The sequence below is a fragment of the Bufo bufo genome, chromosome 6, assembly GCF_905171765.1.
Source record: "Bufo bufo chromosome 6, aBufBuf1.1, whole genome shotgun sequence".
Classification (NCBI taxonomy): domain Eukaryota; kingdom Metazoa; phylum Chordata; class Amphibia; order Anura; family Bufonidae; genus Bufo; species Bufo bufo.
In genome coordinates, this window is record NC_053394.1 from 13,291,172 (window position 1) to 13,311,935 (window position 20,764).

General features: G+C 48.2%; 1 protein-coding gene across 1 annotated transcript in view; it reads right to left on the minus strand.

The window, feature by feature from the left end:
- SMC3 (structural maintenance of chromosomes 3) overlaps nt 1-20,551 on the minus strand; it is a 66,894-nt gene extending 46,343 nt beyond the window's left edge. Inside the window, exons 1-14 of the mRNA XM_040434998.1 lie at nt 20,207-20,551; nt 18,611-18,686; nt 18,396-18,434; nt 15,551-15,618; nt 13,588-13,659; nt 13,415-13,494; nt 12,838-12,916; nt 3,824-3,941; nt 3,568-3,743; nt 3,296-3,376; nt 1,845-2,009; nt 1,576-1,697; nt 1,183-1,396; nt 860-963 (exon numbers count right to left, since the gene is read on the minus strand). Of these exons, the coding sequence (XP_040290932.1) occupies nt 860-963; nt 1,183-1,396; nt 1,576-1,697; nt 1,845-2,009; nt 3,296-3,376; nt 3,568-3,743; nt 3,824-3,941; nt 12,838-12,916; nt 13,415-13,494; nt 13,588-13,659; nt 15,551-15,618; nt 18,396-18,434; nt 18,611-18,686; nt 20,207-20,221 (1,409 nt within the window). The 5' untranslated portion in view covers nt 20,222-20,551. The remainder of the gene's footprint in view (nt 1-859; nt 964-1,182; nt 1,397-1,575; nt 1,698-1,844; nt 2,010-3,295; nt 3,377-3,567; nt 3,744-3,823; nt 3,942-12,837; nt 12,917-13,414; nt 13,495-13,587; nt 13,660-15,550; nt 15,619-18,395; nt 18,435-18,610; nt 18,687-20,206) is intronic.
- Between the last annotated feature and the right edge of the window lie 213 nt (nt 20,552-20,764).

Here is a 20,764-nt window from a genome sequence, read left to right on the forward strand (position 1 = left end):
GAGGAACTAAGGAGGCATCGCAATGTGTCAGGGGCACTAAGGAGCATCTCATGTGTGGGGGCACCAAGGGATCACCTTGTTGTGAGGGTGCACTTAGGGGTATCATACTCTGTGGAGCACTAAAGGGATATCATACTGTCTGAGGGGCATCATTATTTTTAGGGGGCACTGAAAGGAGATCAGGTGGGCTTGGAGGTGTGGATTATTGTAAAAAAAGATAAGAATAATAATGTAGTGCTACACGCCTATGGTGTTGTCACTCCTTATATATTTTTTTGTTTTGCAGCTCGGACCTTCATCCTACAGCAGACTCAGGTATGTGGACCTTTACAAAATGTACTTGAGTACCCCTGGCATAGGGGATAAGGGTCTAATTGGCAATGTTCAAACTAAGCGCTGGTCACACATGCGCACCATCACGTCATTAAACTCTATGTGGCTTTGGGAAATAGCTGCGCATGTGCACAGTGCTGCTCCATAAGGGACTGCCAGAGATAACAGAGTACAGTGCTTGGCTATGCCCGGTAGAGAGCGAATGGAAAAGCAAGGTGCATGGTCCATCTGCTGCTCTATTAGTGGTTTGACACCCACCGTTCTGCTAATTATCCCCTGTCCTGTGGCTAAAGGATGACTTTAAAAAGGGTGGGACATTTATGGAGTATCGACAGGTCATGTCATAAATAAATAGCGGACTTTGGTACTCGCTCTGATCTCTATAACAAGACCCTACGGTGAATGAAGAGCATGCCGTGAATGTCGGCCAGCGCTCAGATACTTTTACAAGTGCTATAGTAGTGAATGGAGAAAGCAAGATGAGAATAAAGACAAAATGTAGTGCACCCAGCAAAGAAGCCCTTACTTTCTCTCACTCTGCAACTCATCTTTCTTATTTTTAACTTCGTAGTACTTCTTGTCCAATTCTTCCACTCGAGCTTTGACTTCACCAAGATCTTGATCCAATTTCTAAAAAGTCAAAACATTTAATACAATATGCATATACACAAATCTCTCTCTAGATCAGGGTTCATTTCTATCTATATGAATTGGGGAGGAATGAAGAGCAGGGGGGGCCTTTGTAATTTATTCATATGCTGTGACTCTTAATGACACATCTTGTTCAGATCAGCCTATTATTTTTTTAATCTCAGTGTAAATTCAGGTATTACAATAAACGATACATACTGTGTATTGCTCTAGATTTTTCTCCTTATTTGCCTCGGTGTCTTCAAGATCTTTGTGTATTGCAGCGATCTGCCGTTTTTTGTCATTTATGGCCTGGTCTAAGGACTTCAGTTCTTTTTTAATCCACTTGTCTCTTTCTTCTTTAGATGTAAATTGGCTGCCACGGCCTTGCTTGGCATATAGATCTGTTCTCTCCTGGGTAGCTTGTGCCAATCTAAACAGAAATAAAGAGTAAAAAACTTGGAAATGGAAATAAAAATACATATTTAGACGCAGCTGGATAATAACCAATTACCTTCACATTTGATATCACCAGATGCACAGATCTTACAGCCATGACATGCAGAGACAATATACGGTAAGTGCAAGCATGTTCAGCGTATAGATACAAACCTTGCAATGCCACTTTCTTCATTCTGTTTAACACTGCTAAACTTGGGCTCTGTCTCTGCCAGCTCTTTTTGCTTTTCTTCAATCTTTTCCAGTAATTTCTGTCTTTCTTTCAAAAGACGTTTCTTGAATGTGAAAAAAAGATCACGTTATCCAATGCTCATGTTGCCCTAGACTGCTCAGCTACACTGAACCCACAGCTTTGTCAGATGGGCCCAGCTACTCAATGCCAGGTACAAAAAGCCCCACCAAACTATGTCTGCTGCAGTTACCCTCTGCTCGCTGTTCCCAGCCAGTTCATCCTGCAGGTCCTTTGCTTTCAGCTCTAGTTTGGTCCTTTGCTTTATCTGTTCCTGTCTTTCAGAGCTCAGCTGCTCCTTCTCTTCTTTCATTGCAGAAATCTTTGATTTTAACTCTCGCACTTGACGTTCAATTTCCTACAGAAAACAATCAAAACGATAAAAAAAAAAACTAAATAAAAATTGGTAAATAAAGTCCACAGATTTCAACACAGAGTTTGTACTGTTAATTTCTACTGTAGCGGCATTATTGAGAAACCGAACACTGCTGCCGAGCACCACCATAGATTATAGCTGCTGGACACCCTGTGATCAGCTTATCATTGGGGATCCACACAAACGCATTTGCAATCTGTATATGCAGTGTATTTTGCGTCCCAAATCTGCTGCTAATGTTAATGAATCGGGCTAGTCACACATGCGTCATCATTTCTGTCAGTATTAGAAATATACAGCATGTCCAAGTTTTGTGGCATTTGCTTCAAATACGCTCATTATATTCTATAGGAGCATCAAAAATGCAGGAAGGAAAGAACACGCGTGTAAATCCGAATGAATTACTGAAGCAATACTGAAGACAATCTGGATGGCATATCACCTAGAATCTGAGCATATACCAGGTCCAGAATACCAATGGATTTTAATAGGCTTGTGTGAAAGAGGCCAATAATGGGACTGCTTAAAGAGAATAGCCCGTGAACGCATAATGCCATACATGTACAGCATTATGCGCCCGCAATTGTATGGAGCGGGCTGCTGCAGTCAGCCCGCTCCATACACGGCAGGTACCGGCTGTATCATACAGCAGGCACCTGGCAGCAATGATGAGGAACAGCGATCACGCCGAAATCAAGTCATTTAACCCCTCAGATGCCACGTTCAACACTAATCGCAGCATCTGTGAGGTAAGGCAGAGGGATGTGGGGCTCCGATCGGTTACCATAGCAGTCGGAACGCTTCTGAAGCATTGCAGGCCTGCCACGGTAAGCCCCCCCACCAAAAATAAAATAATAATAATAAATAAAAAAAATATTGAACAGTGATCAAAAAGTTATACATACCACAAAAATGCTACGAAAAAAAAAAGCCCTCATACAGCAGCTAAATAAAAACTATACAAATTTGGCATTGCTGTAATCGTATTGAGCTGCAGAACACGGACGTCATTTCATTTTCAGCATACAGTGAATGCCGTGTTTTTTTTTTTTTTTTACCCCACAATATTTCCTCACCCCCACCCCCCAACATTTTCCAATACAAGAAATGGTAAATTAAACGGTGGCATTAAAAAATGCATCTTGTCCCACAAAACATAAACCCTCATATCGCTACGTGATTGGAAAAAGAAAAAAAATTATGGCTATTGGAACGTGGCGAGATGGAATGCCATCTCAAACCATGTATCAGCAGGTAAGACTTCTCACCTCCATTTTATCTCTGGCATCCTGCTGTGCATCTCTCAGCTGCCTTGATTTTTCACCACTTGTCTCTCTTTTTGACGATAGCTAAAGAAAAAATAAAATAAAATGAGCAATATTAGTTACTACCAACACCTGAAGGGATGGTCATATCGGCAAGTGTATCTCATTTGGTGGTGTCCTCTAGGTTGGAATCCCCCTAATATAGCAGGAGCAGAGAGTTTCCAAAAACTTCCTGAAAATGTCAGCAGCCAGACGCAGGAGGTTTGGTCACTTGCCTCGTCAAGCTTGGCCCGTGTCTCATTCAGCTCCTGGTTGTAGATGGTGTACTCAAGGGCCCTCCTCATCTTATCCCACTTCTGGTATTGCGCTAGCTCTTCCTTCTCTTCCTCCAGAGTGTGCAGCCTCTCCTCAATGTATTTCAGCAGTTCATTAATCTTCTCTCGTTTACCCTCTGGAAGGAATTACATGACATGTCACCAAACAGCGGACACCATTCAGAGACGCAAGCATGTGCAGAGAAATATTACCGACCAGTTTCCTTCATTAGGGAGATACTTTCTTCTTTCCGCTCATCGTATACTCTGGTCCCGGCGACTTCACGGAGCAGTTTCAGCCTTTGAGAGTCTGGGGCAGTGGCCATTTGGTTAATCTACGAGTGTAAATGTAACAATTATCTATCTAGTCTTAGATTCATGGTTAGATTTCAATTGCTTTGAGCACATTGATAAACCCTTATTGAGAGGAGTTTACACATTGTAATATTCACATTATCTGGCTGTTATATCTTACGATGTCAAAATCAAAGCAAGGCAGAATTGCTGTCTAAAACTCTGTTCACACTTACATTCTGGGTTCAGTCTAGGATTTTTTTCTCCAAAATGGCAGAAGTGACAGCATTCAGTGGGTGAAATAAAACCGCCTTTATTCTTCCAGCATATAAATCTACGTTTCGACCTGCGCAGTTTTTCTCAAGCTTGCAGGTCATGACGTCACTATATAAGCTGGAGAAATAATGGATGTTTTATTTCACCCACTGGATGCGGTCACTTCTTCTACCATCTTGTGTATGTTGTCCATTAACCCCTCAGTGACCAAGCCTGTTTGGGCCTTTATGACCAAGCGTTTTTCTTCCTTTTTTCATCATTGTGTTCCAAGAACTTTTTTATTTTTCCACCAAATTATAGTTTTTGATGGCTCCATTTTGGGGTACACAACTTTCTGATTAACTTTTATTAACTCTTTCTATGAGTGAGATGGGAAAAAAAGCAATACTGCCACTGCGTTTTTACGTTATAAATTTTACGGCGTTCATTTTTCGGTATAAATAACATAATATATATTTATTCTCCTGGTCAGTACGATTACAGTGATATGAAATACATACAGTTTTTTACGTTTTACTACTTTTTTTGCAATAAAACCCCTTTTTTGTTTTAAAAGAAAAAACGAGATTTTTGTATAACTTACCAGTAAAATCTCTTTCTCGCTCTTCCTTGGGGGACACAGGAAACCTTGGGTATAGCTCATCTCCATAGGAGGCGTGACACTAAGTGAAAGACTGTTAAGCCCCTCCTCCACAGCTATACCCTCAGCCTGGAGCGAGCGACTACCAGTTATGTGCCCAAGTAGTTAAAACAAAGGCAAGGATCAACTAAATTAACACCAACAAGTCAAAACTCCCGTCAGGGCAACCAAAACAATGGGTGGGTGCTGTGTCCCCCAAGGAAGAGCGAGAAAGAGATTTTACTGGTAAGTTATACAAAAATCTCGTTTTCTCGCCCAATTCCTTGGGGGACACAGGAAACCTTGGGACGTTCAAAAGCAGTCCACAAATAGGGAGGGACCACAACCCAAGAAGAATTAAAGCACCATAGGCATTAAGGCACCACCGCCTGCAAGATCAGGCGGCCCAAAGCAGCATCCGCCGATGCATAAGTGTTCACCTTGTAGAACTTGGTGAAGGTGTGCAAAGAAGACCAGGTGGCCGCCTTCCACAATTGTTCAGCCGAAGCTCGATTTCGCTGAGCCCAGGAAGCCCCGACCGCTCTGGTAGAATGAGCGGTAACACCAAAGGGCGGTTCCCTGCCCTTAGCACGGTAAGCCTCAGCAATAGCCATCTTGATGAAGCGGGCAATAACCACTTTAGATGCCGCCAGCCCCCTGCGCGGACCCTCCGGAACCACAAATAGAGAATCCGAGCGCCGAAAGGGTCTAGTTACATCCAAGTGGTGAAGATCCCGTTCCCGAGGATGAGACGGGGACGGGCACAGAGAAGGAAGGACAATATCTTCATTCAGGTGAAAAGCGGACACCACCTTCGGAAGGAAATCCGGAACCGGGCGGAGAACCACCTTGTCCTGGTGAAAAACCAAGAGGGGTTCTACGCAAGAAAGTGCCGCCAATTCAGACACACGCCGAAGAGACGTGATGGCAACGAGGAAAAAAAAAAAAACTTTGCAAGACAACAAGCGAAGGGAAACCCTGCGCAGAGGCTCGAAAGGAGAAGATTGGAGAGCCGTCAGCACAACATTAAGATCCCAAGATGGAACGGGAGCGCGATATGGGGGAGCATAGTGAGCAACCCCCTGCAGAAAAGTCTTAACTGGACCGAGCGGAGCCAGAGGTCGCTGAAAAAGGATCGAAAGCGCTGAGATCTGACCCTTTAGGGTACTGAGACCCAAACCCAAGTCCAGACCAGACTGCAAGAAGGATAAAATCGTGGGGAGAGAAAACCGAAGGGGATGAACATCTAAGGTCTCGCAGAAATTCAAATAGGCCCGCCAGGTTCGGTAATAAATCCTGGACGATGCCGGTTTACGCGCACGAATCATGGTACGGACCACGTCAGCAGAAAACCCCCGCCGCGTTAGGACCGCGGTTTCAATAGCCACGCCGCTAAACGTAGCGACCCTAAATGCTGGTGGAAGATCGGCCCTTGAGAGAGGAGGTCTTCTCTTAGAGGCAGAGGCAAGGGGGCGTCTGCCAGGAGCAACATAAGGTCAGCGTACCAAGGACGACGAGGCCAATCCGGGGCTATTAGGATCGCAGGCGTGCCCTCCGCCGCGATCTCCCGAAGGACTCGTGGAAGAAGAGGCAGGGGCGGAAAAACGTAGAGGAGAGAGAACTCCGTCCAGGGAAGGACGAGCGCGTCCGCGCCGTAAGCGTCCGGATCCTTGGTTCTGGCCATGAAGGTGGGGAGCTTGTGGTTGAATCTGGAGGCCATGAGATCCACGTCCGGACGACCCCAACGGAGGCAAAGAGACTCGAAGACGTCGGGGTGCAGAGACCACTCGCCCGGGTCGATCGTCGTCCGGCTGAGGAAATCCCCCGCCCAATTGTCCACTCCCGGGATGTAAATGGCCGAAATGGCTGGAACATGAACTTCCGCCCAGCGAAGGATTAGAGACACCTCCCTCATTGCCGCCGCGCTGCGAGTGCCCCCTTGATGATTTATGTATGCCACAGCCGTGGCATTGTCCGATTGGACACGAACAGGGTGACCCTGAAGCAGCGAAGTCCAATGCCGGAGTGAGAGGAGAACCGCCCTCAGCTCCAGAACGTTGATTGGCAGTTTGGACTCCGATGGAGACCAAGTGCCTTGTACGGACCGAGGAGGAAACCCCCCCCCCCCCCCCAACCCCGCAGACTGGCATCGGTGGTAATCACCAACCAAGTTATCGGTAGGAAGGACTTCCCTTGGAGAGGGGTCCGTAACCACCAGAGTAGAGAGGAGCGAACCTGGGGGGGGGAAGGGGAAAGTGCTGATCCATACTTTCCTGGGACTTGTCCCGTGCGGACAGAATGGCAGTCTGAAAGGTGCGGGAGTGATACTGCGCGTAAGGGATTGCTTCGAAACAGGACACCATCTGTCCCAAGACCCGCATGCTGAACCGGAAGGAAGGACGGCGGTGGTTCAGAAGGCTCCGAACCGACCGATGAAGGAGCTGGCGCTTCTCTGACGGAAGCCGAACCTCCGCTGCATCTGTATCCAGCAGCATCCCCAGAAAGATCAGTTGCCTGGATGGAACAAGAGCGGATTTGGGAAGATTGATAATCCAACCGAACCGGCGTAAGGTTTGTAGCGAGAGGTCCACACTGGCAGATGTCAGTGACAGAGAGGGTGCCTTGATAAGGAGATCGTCCAAATATGGAAGAAGAAAAACTCCCCTGGAACGAAGTAAGGCGAGGACAGGGGCTAGGACCTTTGTGAAAACGCGAGGGGCCGTCGCCAGCCCGAAGGGGAGGGCAACGAACTGGTAGTGGTCGGACCCCACTGCAAAGCGCAGAAAGCACTGATGACACTGAGCGATTGGAATATGAAGGTAGGCGTCCTGGATGTCGATAGAGGCCAGGAACTCCCCTTTTTCCAGAGAGGCCACCACCGACCTGAGAGACTCCATCCGGAATCGCTGAAGACGAAGGAAACGGTTTAACCGTTTTAGATCCAGAATGGGACGAACCGAGCCTTCTTTTTTGGGGACCACAAAAAGGTTCGAATAGAACCCTTTGAATCTTTCTTCCATGGGAACCGGAGCGATGACCCCTTTGTCCAGAAGGGTGCGAGTGGCAGTAAAGAAATCGGCCGCCCCTTGGGGATCCCGGGAGCGAAAGAACCGAACTGGGGGGAGGGACGTAAACTCGAGTTTGTACCCGGAAGACACAACTTCGAGAGCCCAGGCGTCGGAGACGTGCGTCTGCCAGAAGTCCCTGAACAGGAGGAGACGTCCCCCCACCCGGGCGGGTGGGGGCGCACCCTTAGGTAGTGTTCTGCTTGGTCGCGGGAGGGCGAGCAGGCTGTGACTTGCGCCAGGAGGGCTGGGTCCGAAAAAAAGGTTTCTTACGTCTGTCTTGGACAGAGCTAGGGGATGGACCTGAAGAGGTGCGAGGTGCGGGAGCCCTGCGGGAAGACCTGAAGCGAGAAAAAGTGGGACGGCCTCGAGTGGTGGTCCTAGTCCTAGATTGAGGAAGATGCGTACTCTTCCCCCCCGTGGCTTCGGATATGATTTCATCCAAGCGGGTCCCGAACAATCGAGAACCAGTAAAGGGAAGGCCAGTAAGAGACCGCTTTGACGTGGAGTCCGCCGTCCAAACCTTTAACCAAAGCTCCCTCCTGGCCGAAACGGCCAGGGCAGACGAACGGGCTATGAGAGCCCCCGCATCAAGGGATGCTTCACAGACGAATTTGCCGGCTTGAACGATAAGTTGGGCTAGAGCACGGAGGTCCTGAATAGGGACGTCGGATTCAAGCTCCTGATCCAGCTGAGAAGCCCACTCTGAAACCGCTTTTCCAGCCCAAGCGGAAGCAAAGACCGGCCGGAGGGCGGAACCGGAGGCTGCAAAGATACCTTTGGTAATGGCCTCTATACGGCGATCCTCAGTGGATTGTAAGGAAGAGCCATCAGCAACGGGAATAGCCGTGCTTTTTGCCAAACGGGCCACCGGGGGGTCGACTTTGAGTGGTGACGCCCAGTTTGTAATGCAATCCGCCGGGAATGGATGACAGATATCCAACTTCTTAGGCGGGGTAAAACGGGCATCAGGGCGGGCCCAGGCCTTGGAAACCACCGACGAGAAGTCAGTGTGGAGGGGAAAAACTGCAGACGTCTGTTTTTGGCGAAAAAGGGAAACACTGTTTTTTTCAGAATTAGGAGGATCATCGTGAATCTTAAAGGTATCACGAATATTGTTAATAAGATGGCCCACAGCAGAAGCCAGTTTTGAAGGCAAGGCCGAGTCCATATCACAATCTGAAACAACTAGTTCCCCTTCAGAGGGCATATCCTGTATCGAGGAAGGGCCCGACTGAGAGCGCACCCTTGGGGGTGATACTGAAGCATCCGAGGATGATAGGCGCTCCGCCCTAGACCGCTTCTGGGGTTGACGGGCTCTGGAGGTGTCGCCTGGAGAGAGGGACTCAGACGGGACAGCTAAGATAGCGGACCCGGAGGGCCCAGCAGGGGAAATATCCGGCTGCGATAAGGGCAATACCTCTGCAAGGCGGCCCACAACGTTAGAGAGGCTGACCACAGCCTGGGAAAGGGATCTAGCCCAGTCAGGGGGATCCAATAGGCCAGGGGGTGACACAACAGATGGCGGACCCTGTAATGGGGCTTTGCAAGCCGAGCAATGCGGGTCAGGCTGCCCTTGAGGGAGGGGCGCCTTAGATGCGGTGCAGGTGTGATACCAAGGACCGGCCGGCGCTGAGGGGTCAGACATGTTGGCTGAAGTAATATAAAAGCGTCCAGGCCAGAGGGCTGCAGAGCTAGAAAGGGTCAACAGTCCTACCAGGTCACAGTGGGAGTGGACGACAACAGCAGCGGCAACAGCAGCGGCAACACCTGAGGTAAAACCTGAGGTAAAAACGATCCGTCCTGAGAGCAGGCACGAAGAGGAGGCGGGGCCAGCGAGGATCGGGAAGAAAGACGACCGCCCCCCCCGACTGAATGTCTAACATGTACAGGAGTTCAAACAAATATGCCGCCGAGAAAATATTGCCCCCCGACCACCTCCTTATACACCGGCGGCGAATGACACACCGGTAGCCAGCAAGAGAAGTCAGCCGGCAGCTGAACACAGCGGCAGCACTGGCCGAGATAACAAAAGGCGGCCCCACAAGGCCGCAGCACCTGAGGTAAACTTGTGCAGTAAACCCTCCCCCACGAGCACCGCTCCGTCCTGCTCCACACACAAGGGGGGGGAAGCCGACAGTAAGCCTTGTAATGTGACAAGGCTAGGCAGAGGGAACACAGAAGTTAAAACCCTAACAGGGGGGGGGGGGGGGGGGTTGGAACGGCTGCATAGCCACCTCACCAGTCGACGTTTTCACCCTCAGTCCATCCAGCAGGGACGCCCCTTCAGCCACTGGCACCGAAGTGGCAGGAAGCTGGAGAGGGGCTTGCAGGCGGGCGACCCTTGTGCTGGCGGGATGCAGGGGAGCAGGGCTGCCCTGGTCCTCCTTTTCTTCTGTGGGGGAGGCAGCAGTGCGGATAGCCGGCACTGGCGCAGCTCAACCCCGGGAAAACAGAGAGGTCTTTGCGACTCTGTTGTCCCTGTTGAAAAAAGGAAAAAAGTTGAAAATAATAAAAAGAGAAAAAATAAAATCTTTAGCAAAGACAGCTCTGCAGTGCAGAGAGTGTCTTGCCTCCTTGACACTAAGCAAAAAACTGGTAGTCGCTCGCTCCAGGCTGAGGGTATAGCTGCTGGAGGAGGGGCTTAACAGTCTTTCACTTAGTGTCACGCCTCCTATGGAGATGAGCTATACCCAAGGTTTCCTGTGTCCCCCAAGGAATTGGGCGAGAAAAAATGTTTTTGCATTGCCGCTTCCCAAGACCCATAACTTTTTTTTTTTTCTTATGGAGTTGTGCGAGAGCTTGATTTTTGCGGGACGACTTGTATTTTTCATTAGTATAATTTTTTAGTAAATGGCGCTTTTTGATCACTTGTTATTAAGTTTTTTCGGTGGCAACTAAAAATAAATTAGCAATTCTGTATTATTATTTTTTTTACGGCATTCACCGTAGGGGATAATTTACATGATATTTATGTAGTCCGGGTTGGTATGGACGCGGCAACACCAAACATATGGGGGAGATTTTTAGGCAATTTTTCTTTATTTATTTTTTATTGAAAAGCGTATTTTCAATGGAAAAAAAATAATCTTTTTTTTAATGGAATTTTTTCAATTTAATAAGTGTTTTGTTTTTTTTAAACCACTTAATACTCCCACAAGCGGACTATAATGGACAGTATTTTGATTGCTTTTAAAATGCAGTGCATTATCTCTATAGTGCATTGCATTTTAATGGCAATGCTACCCTAACATTGACCAGCAGGCTGCGCCATACAGGAATTTACTACAGCCGGGACCAGGGCCTACAACAGATGCTAGGTAGCCTTCAAACACATCGGCACCTCGCGATTGCATTTACGGGGCGCCGATGAGAGACAAGAGGGAGTCCGCACCCTCTGTCAGCACTTTACATGCAGAGGGCGCCATTACCCGCAGCATGTAAAGTGTTAAACAGCCCGGATCGGCACTCCTGCCACCCCGGGCTGTTAGAGCAGGGCCCGGCTCTCATGTGAGAGCAGAGTTCACGCTCCCCAGTGCACGGGGGGCCAAAAAAAAAGCGGCGGCCCAGCCTAAGGCCCCTTAGTGACCGACGTAAAAACTCCTAGGGGTGGTCACTAAGGGGTTAAAAGAGGTCCTTCAGGGCTTTACCTAAATCCTATGTTTCGGCTAACCTGTGGAAGGAAGAATGTTTTAGCAGTACTTGCTCTTCTGTCTCGCTGCTGATCTCGGCTGTGATCACGTGACTGCAGGCTCATCCGCTGAAGTTTTGACCGGATGTGCTCCTGTGTCTTCCTGTTCAGCAGCATAATGTACATCCAGCTGAACAGGAAGAAACAGGAGCACATCCGGTTGGGACTTCAGCGGATGAGCCCACAGCCTGTCTAGCAGTCACGTGATCACAGCCGACATCATGGAATCTATGGAATAGCAAGTACTGCCAAAACTGCTTTTTATCACAGGCTAGCAGACATATATAATTTAGGTAAAGACCCAGAGAACCCTTTTAAAGATTCCTGGACCCGTGGTGCTGAATCCTTAAAGGGGGTTTCTTGAGATTTTAATACTGATGACATCTGGAAAGGTCCTCAGTATCTGATCGGTGAGGTTCCCACACCCGGGACCCCCGCCAATCAGCTGTTCGAGAAAGCAGTGGTGCTCGCAGTAGCGCCGTGGCCTTCTCCAGCTTTTCCTAGGGCAGTGACATGTTCATCTGTCATGTGGCCTAGGAGCAGCTCAGCCCCATAGAAATGAATGGGGCTGAGCGCGATACCAAACACAGCCACTATATAATGTACTGTACTGTGCTTGGTAAGCTGACAGAAGGCAGCGGTGCTCACAGCTGATCAGCAGGCGTCCTGGGTGTCAGAAACCCACCTGAGGGTATTAAATTCTCTGAAAACTCTTTTAATCTCTCAAGAAATATGAATCAAATGAAATTTAAAGAGGACCTGTCACCACACCTGGCGTGTCTGTTTTAATAGCTCCATATATTCCCTATGTAATAACAATTCTGGAGCATCTATTCTTATGGCTCTGTGTTGTGCCGTTCCTTTACTATTTCTACTAGAAGTTATGAATGAATTGCTAGCAGTCTGCAGTAAGGGTACAGAGGGGTGGTAACCAGTCGGGGGCGTGTCCCTGCACAGACTGACTCTATCCAATCAGTGCTGCCATTGTCAGACTGTGCTGGTACACCCCCCCCCCCCCCCCCCCAACTGGTTACCTCCCCTCTGTACCCTTACTGCAGACTGCTGGAAATTCATTCATAACTTCTAGTAGAAATAATAAAGGAACGGCACAACATACAGACATAAGAATAGATGCTCCAGAATTGTTATTACACGGGGAATGAATGAACCTATTAAACCAGGCATGTCAGGAGTGGGGAGAGGTCCTCTTTAATGAATTTGCAGACATAATATTCTATTAATTCTGCTTAGTATGTGTTAGACATCAGTGTATACAGTGACCATACCTTGCCCTGTTTCACGATGTAATAAGGATTACTGCGAGAAAATCCGGCACTTTCCAACAGATTCATAACATCGTTTTTACTACAAAAATAATAAGATGACAATTATAAGGATTCTCTGCAAAGACTGTATATTACAAACTGCACAGCAGACACTTTGTCTGGTATAATCCTGGATTAAATAAATATATAAAAATTGCTGTGTGGACTGATGAGGGATGGCCACATTTCACAGATATGCTTTGAAATTTTTGAAAACCTGCATACAACTTCACCTGTAATACGCAGCATGTCAATGTATGTGCAATGCAGAAGGTGAAATCTGCAGCAAACCCACAGCATTTATGCTATGAATTCTGCAACAAAATCTGAATCATATGGTGCAAATTATAATACTGCAGAGTCCCATCAGTCAAGCTGAAAACTCTGTCCTGTGTGACTTCCCATTTCGGCAATTAAATTATTAGCCCTGGCGAATTCAATGTTATAGATAACCAGGGTCTCAGTCATGAAATAATGGATATACTAGGGCAGCTTCTATGCCTGCTGATGCCTGTGGCACCTCAACACAAAGACTTACGTCACCATTTTCTTGTCTAAGAAATACTGATCCTTTTTGGCCCCAATAACTCTTCGAAGGGAAACCTCCTCCTTGTCAATCTAGTGAAAAATAAATGAATTATTATAATAAAGGAAAGAACATCAACCTATGAGAGCAAAAGACACGGAGCATTTATCTGTGACATTTCTCACCGGCAGTCGGTTGTCAGAGTTATCAAATATGATTTCCACAAAAGCAGAAATGACGCGGGGCCCTGTTCCCTCCTGAAAGACAAAAGAAAAATCAGTTCTTCCCATAAACAGAATAAGTTTTAGTCATTTTTACAGAGTTCAAAATGTGTGACCTAAAGAAGTGTTACGGGGGTCCTTGCACCTTCGGTTTCTAAGGGTTCGTTGCCATCTCCATTTTGTAACAGCAGAGGAGCAGACTACTGGGAGTTACCATATCTAGTATAGCTGGACACGGCAGGACCCCCATTCACAATAATGGGATCTGTCAGGTTTTGGGCACAAATGCTGGCTCTCTGCTGGAAACTTGCAAGATCCCATTATAGTGAATGGGGATCCGGCGGCGCCTGGCTATGCCGGATACGGTAACTTCGAAAGTCTGTTCTGCTTCTACGTATACTGGAGCTACAAAACGCAGATGTGACCCAAGCCTAAAGGCTGGTTTACGCGGAACGATGAAGCAGGAGGTTGTCAGGAAGGAAATATTTCTCCCGACAAATGCCCTGTCATTTGCGTGCAGCTAGGGTTGAGCGAAGGGATTCGTTCCAAAACTTTGTTAATAATATGCGCTACGGCCTTACAATGTATTGGCTCAGCTGAGGCACTAGTAATGTTAGACTTGTTTAGCCTCGTGCTTGGCCCATTAGTTAGTTTTTGCACATACATTACTGTTTCAAAATCCAAATTGGAACTCGGGTTCATTAATGAGCCACAAACCCAAGTTCGGATTCAGATTTTGAAACATTAATGTATGTGCAGAAACGATTTTGGTGAGATAGGTCGAACATCTAATGAGTATTAAAGCTTCCCGACTCTTCCCAGACGGCAAAAATCAGGGGAGTCAAGGATCAGTATGTTGGATCTCAGCATGTTCAGTCCTTGGGGAGATAAGTCACCCACCAACGGTCTCTGGAAGCTACTTTTCCCCCCCATTCACAACAAACACATGCTCGGCCAACGGTAATCGGCAACTTCCCCCTGGCCATGCACATGAATGATACGTGTCAGCAGACGGCAATCTCTCCCGATTCCCCCTCATACACATGCATGCTCGTCAGAGGGGAGTAGGCTGCTGCCAAACAACTGAGGGAAAATATATATATATATCTCCATGTAAAAGGTCAGGCAGCACTCCTTCAGATGTAGCTGTAATTATATGGGTGCCCGCGGTAATCCCTCGATGCAGGACGGGATCAATAACAAAGAAAATCCGCAGCACTCCTTCAAGTAAAAAAAAAACGTGCAATTTATTCACACATGTCAAAAAAGACAACGTTTCGGTCCTCTCACAGAACCTTTCTCAAGTCAATTGACTTGAGAAAGGTTCTGTGAGAGGACCGAAACGTTGTCTTTTTTGACATGTGTGAATAAATTGCACGTTTTTTTTACTTGAAGGAGTGCTGCGGATTTTCTTTGTTATTGATCCCGTCCTGCATCGAGGGACTACCGCGGGCACCCATATAATTACAGCTACATCTGAAGGAGTGCTGCCTGACCTTTTACATGGATATAGATATAGATAGATAGAAACCCAACAGCCCGATCCTCATCTCCATCGACATCTGTTTTTGGGAGACCCCCATACACACAAGCTGGTCTCGCTGAATGCACATCAAATAGATATGGTCCGCTTTAGGAAAATGGGCTGCGAGACAATGACACAATCACAGCAACAAAGCACACGTGGCTTTGCAGCAAAGGGGGACTTTTTCTCCCTAATAGTTCTAAGAAATATTTGCTGAAATGCAAAGTCAATACAAAAAAAAATTAAAACCAGTGGCGAAATCTAACGTATGTGAAGGCTGCAAAAGTTCTGTGAATGAACGAGAACAAACAAAACCAAGAAGAAAAAAAAAAAAGGGGGGGGGGGGGCAGTGTGAACTTTGAGTAATTGACCAAAACTGCTAAAGAAATCTGATTTACTCACATGTAGGAGAGCCAGGCGCTGCTCTGGGCGTAAGTGACTGAACTCATCACTCAGGACAAACTGAATGGCTGCAAAATAGGAAGACACATAAGGAGCGGAACCAAACCTGCCAAAATCAGAGACTGTGCTGAGAGTGGGATGACGGGGCATCTAGGAGATGGCGGGAGAGCCGCTTACCAATACCGCAGGAACGCACTGTATTTCAGATGCGAGTACAGTATACGGCCTTTTTGCAGCAGTGGTTTTGCAAGCAAGTTCAGTCAGTTTTATCTGCGATAGCATTCAATTTTATTTTGCGCGAGTGCAATGCATTTTGATGTGTTTTTCATGCGCGTGATAAAAAAAATTAAGGTTTACAAACAACATCTCTTAGCAACCATCAGTGAAAAACGCATCACATTCCGTTTTTCACTGAAGCCCCATTAACTTCTATGGGGCCAGGGGTCTGTGAACGCTGAATATAGAATATGCTGCGATTTTCACGCAACGCAGAAGTGATGTCTGAAAAAAAAATAAAAAATGCTCCTGTACACAGACCCATTGAAATGAATTTGCGGAGCGGCCGTGCACATGTTCGACCAGCCTCTCCGGTGATTTAAGGGGGGCAGCAGGGGTCATGGGGCAACCATTCTCATGATCTGTGGGGGTCCCAGTGGTAGGACCCATATCGATCTGATATTTATCCCCCATCCTATGGATAGAGGATAACTTGTACCTACCGGAATACCCCTCTAAATGTTAAAAAGTGTGTTTCATCCCTAACTTTATGCCTTTCGGAGATCATTTCGACTTGCTTAGGGTGCTTTCACACTTGCGGCAGAGAGATCCGGGAAGCAGTTCCGTCGCCGGAACTGCCTGCCAGATCAGGCAAAACGTATGCCAACTGATGGCATTAGTAAGACTGATCAGGATCCTTATCAGTCTTAAAAATGCCTGATCAGTCGAAAAAAAATGCATTGAAATGCCGGATCCGTCTTTCCGGTGTCATCCGGCGTTTATTTTTTCCACCTTTTTTTCAGTCTGCGCATGCGCAGACCGGAAGGACGGATCCGGCATTCCGGTATTCTGAATGCCGGATCCGGCAGAGGTGCTTAAACTACAGTCCTGATCAAAAGTTTAAGACCACTTGAAAAATGGCAAAAAATCCTATTTATCATGACTGGATCTTAACAAGGTTCCAAGTAGAGCTTCAACATGCAACAAGAAGAAATGGGAGGGAGACAAAACATTTTTTGAGCATTCAATTTAATGAAAACAACGAATAAACTGAAACAGGCTGTTTTTCAGCTGATCAAAATTTTAGGAGCACATGCCTTTAAAAGGCCAAATCTGTGCAAAGATGTGGATTCATTGTCATTTTCTGTCAGGTAGTCACACGTCGTGATGGCAAAGGCAAAAAAACTCTCCCTTTCTGAACGTGGTTGGGTTGTTGAGCTGCATAAGCAGGGTCTCTCACAGCGCGCCATCGCTGCTGAGGTGGGACGCAGGAAGACAGTCATTTGGAATTTCATAAATGATCCTGAGGGTTATGGAACAAAAAAGTCAAGTGGAAAACCCAAAAAAATGTCCTCAGCACTGAGACGGAGGATCCAATTGGCTGTCCGTCAAGACACTGGACGATCCTCGACCCAAATTAAGGCCCTTACTGGTTCTGACTGCAGCCCCATAACCATCAGACGGCATCTGAGACTGAAGGGCTTAAAAAAAAAAAAAAACGTCTTCAAAGACCTCGTCTCCTTGAACGCCACAGAACTGCTCGTTTGGACTTTGCAAGAGAGCACCAAACATGGGACATTCAAAGGTGGAAGAAAGGTTTATTCTCTGATGAGAAAAAATGTAACCTTGATGGTCCTGATGGTTTCCAAGGTTACTGGCATGACAAGCAGATCCCACCTGAGATGTTTTCTACGCGCCACAGTGGAGGGGGCGCCATAATGGTCTGGGGTGCTTTTTCCTTCAGTGGAACAATGGAGCTTCAGGAAGTGCAGGGGCGTCAAACGGCCGCCGGCTATGTCCAGATGTGGCAGAGAGCATTCCTCATGACTGAGGGCCCTCGTCTGTGTGGCAACAGGACAACGCCACAGTACACAATGCCCGCAGGACAAGGGACTTCTTCCAGGAGAATAACATCACTCTTTTGGCCCATCCTCCGTGTTCCCCTGATCTAAACCCAATTGAGAACCTTTGGGGATGGATGGCAAGGGAAGTTTACAAAAATGGACACCAGTTCCAGACAGTAGATGGCCTTCGTGCGGCCGTCTTCACCACTTGGAGAAATGTTCCCACTCACCTCATGGAAACGCTTGCATCAAGCATGCCGAAACAATAACGGCGGAGCTCCTCATTACTGAGCTCATGTTTGGAGGTTGGATTTCTGTTTTGGGGGGTTTATTTTTTTTTTTGGAGGTGTGGTCCTAAAATTTTGATCAGCTGAAAAACTGCCTGTTTCAGTTTATTCGTTGTTTTCATTAAATTGAATGCTCAAAAAATGTTCTGTCTCACTCCCATTTCTTCTTGTTGCATGTTGAAGCTCTACTTGGAGACTTGTTAGGATCCAGCCATGCTAAATGTGATTGTTTGCCATTTTTCAAGTTGTCTTAAACTTTTGATCAGGACTGTATTTGCACGCCGCTGTAGGTGTAGATACACAGAGAATAATGGTAAAAACATGCCTGTACCAGTAAAAACCTGGCGTGCAGTCATTCAGGGGTTAACACTATACAGTAGTAGGTCACACAGAAATATAGACAGTCTATCCAGGGACTGTTCATCTCTGCATGCGTCCATCTCAATTTACTCCAAGAGCCGTATAAGCAGCTCGACAAAAGGAAGCGGCTGAACTCACCGTAGAAAAAGTTGCTTTTGCCGGATCCGTTTCTTCCCACTGAAATAGAAGAATAAGCAGAGACAGGTAAGTTACCGAGGCAGTGAGGGGTCCGCACATCACACAGAGACTACAGGAGCAGCTCAGGGAAGTGTACTCACAGCCAGGATACCCGACCACCCTCTTCTGGTGACCAATATCCTCCCTCCATGTCTCTACTGCAGTGCTATACTCACCGATCACATTGTGCTTAGAACTGAAGGGATCCACAATGGTCTGATCTCTGTAGCTGCGGAAGCCCTGGATGATCACCTGGAAAACAGATCATCACTGATCACCACAAGAGAAGCAACTACAGACACCATCTACCCATCCCCCGACCCCTGTGCATGCGATTCATCAAAAGGTGATGATCTATCCTCAGGATAACATTCACTTCAATAGGAGCAGCACTGGAGCCTCAGGAGACGCAAGGTAACAGCTGATTGGTGGGGGTACAGGGAGCCCCACACCTGCAGACGCGCCAACAGGGGGGAGCCCCACACCTGCAGGCGCGCCAACAGGGGGGAGCCCCACACCTGCAGGCGCGCCAACAGGGGGGAGCCCCACACCTGCAGGCGCGCCAACAGGGGGGAGCCCCACACCTGCAGGCGCGCCAACAGGGGGGAGCCCCACACCTGCAGGCGCGCCAACAGGGGGGAGCCCCACACCTGCAGGCGCGCCAACAGGGGGGAGCCCCACACCTGCAGACGCGCCAACAGGGGGGAGCCCCACACCTGCAGACGCGCCAACAGGGGGGAGCCCCACACCTGCAGGCGCGCCAACAGGGGGGAGCCCCACACCTGCAGGCGCGCCAACAGGGGGGAGCCCCACACCTGCAGGCGCGCCAACAGGGGGGAGCCCCACACCTGCAGGCGCGCCAACAGGGGGGAGCCCCACACCTGCAGGCGCGCCAACAGGGGGGAGCCCCACACCTGCAGGCGCGCTCTCCCACAGCATCATACTTTATTACCAATGATGTCCTGCAGCTTTCTCTTATACTTTGTGTTCCATTTCATGCTTGCTGTCAGTGAATATTCCCTCTTCTACAGCTGTAGGATCGTTACCACTTTATCCAGTCTAGACAATCCTCGAAGATACAATGTATCACCGCAGGTGAAATGTGACAAAATATCAGGACGGGACAGAGGCGTTCACCTCACAGAAACATAGTCCAGACTGGACACAACTGCAACAAACCCTCAGCTGTGAGAAGCATTAGGTCAGGAGAGGTATTCAGCCTCTGGATGTAAACTATCAGTGCTCCCATTCACTGACAGCCAGCAGAGGTCTTGAAGCACAGAGTACACCAGGGGTGCTGCTGGTTCTCGGCTCTGTTCAGTCTTTACTTTTTCTGTTGAGGATTTCGGTGTGAAAGACGCAACTAAACCGTAGTCATAAAAACGCAGTGTGAACACGGCCTTACTGAAGGACCATCAGTAAGGCAATGATTAACCCTTAAAGAGGACGACCAGAAACCGCCATCACATGCGACTCCAGTCTTTATTCAATCTGTTCTCTGACAACCGTTTATTAAATCGGTTTATTAGGCGGTGTCAGAATCCGGAGAATGGCGCTCACCGCCTGCGACAAACACTGGAGCAAGCTGTCAGCCAAGCACTACAACTCCCAGCAGACAAGGAGGCCCAGGAGTCTAGTGCGTGCTTGGGGAGTTCCTCAGGTGGAGGCACTACAACCCCCAGCACGCCTGTCAGCAGGACCCCACAGGGGCAGCCGCAGGACTCCAGGCCCCGGCCCCTCCGCGGCGCACAGGCCTCCTCCCCGCCGCTCACCTGCTTGATGTACATGGCTGCCGGCGGCCTCGGGCCCCTCGTGTGACGCTCCGGGCAGCTCAGGTGTGCACGGGCCGCTCTCCCCGGTCTTCGGTTTCTCCGCTCAGTCTCCCGCCAGCATACAAAATGGCGGCGGTCTTCTCCTTCTGAGGCGACAAGGACCGGAGCAAGTGGCGGGGGAGAGGGGCTTCTCTCAAAGACTGCGGGGCAGATACCGGGGCTGCGGGAGAGAGCGGAGACACGGTTACAGGAGCGAACGAAGGCCCAGCAAACACAGGAGTTGCGTCCCGGTGCTTTCAGAAGATACAAAGAGAAGTGACTCCCCCCGGGAGATGGTACGGTCTGGCGGAGGCCGCTTGGCGCCAAACTAAAAGCGTCAACAAGACGGAAAGCGAAGCCGCGCTGTGTGTATGTGTCTATATACAGTGCAGACATGGATGTATAGTGGGCTGTATATAGTGTACTGTATATAGTGTATAATGTACTATATATAGTGTATAATGTACTGTATATAGTGTGTATTGTATATAGTGTATAATGTACTGTATATAGTGTGTA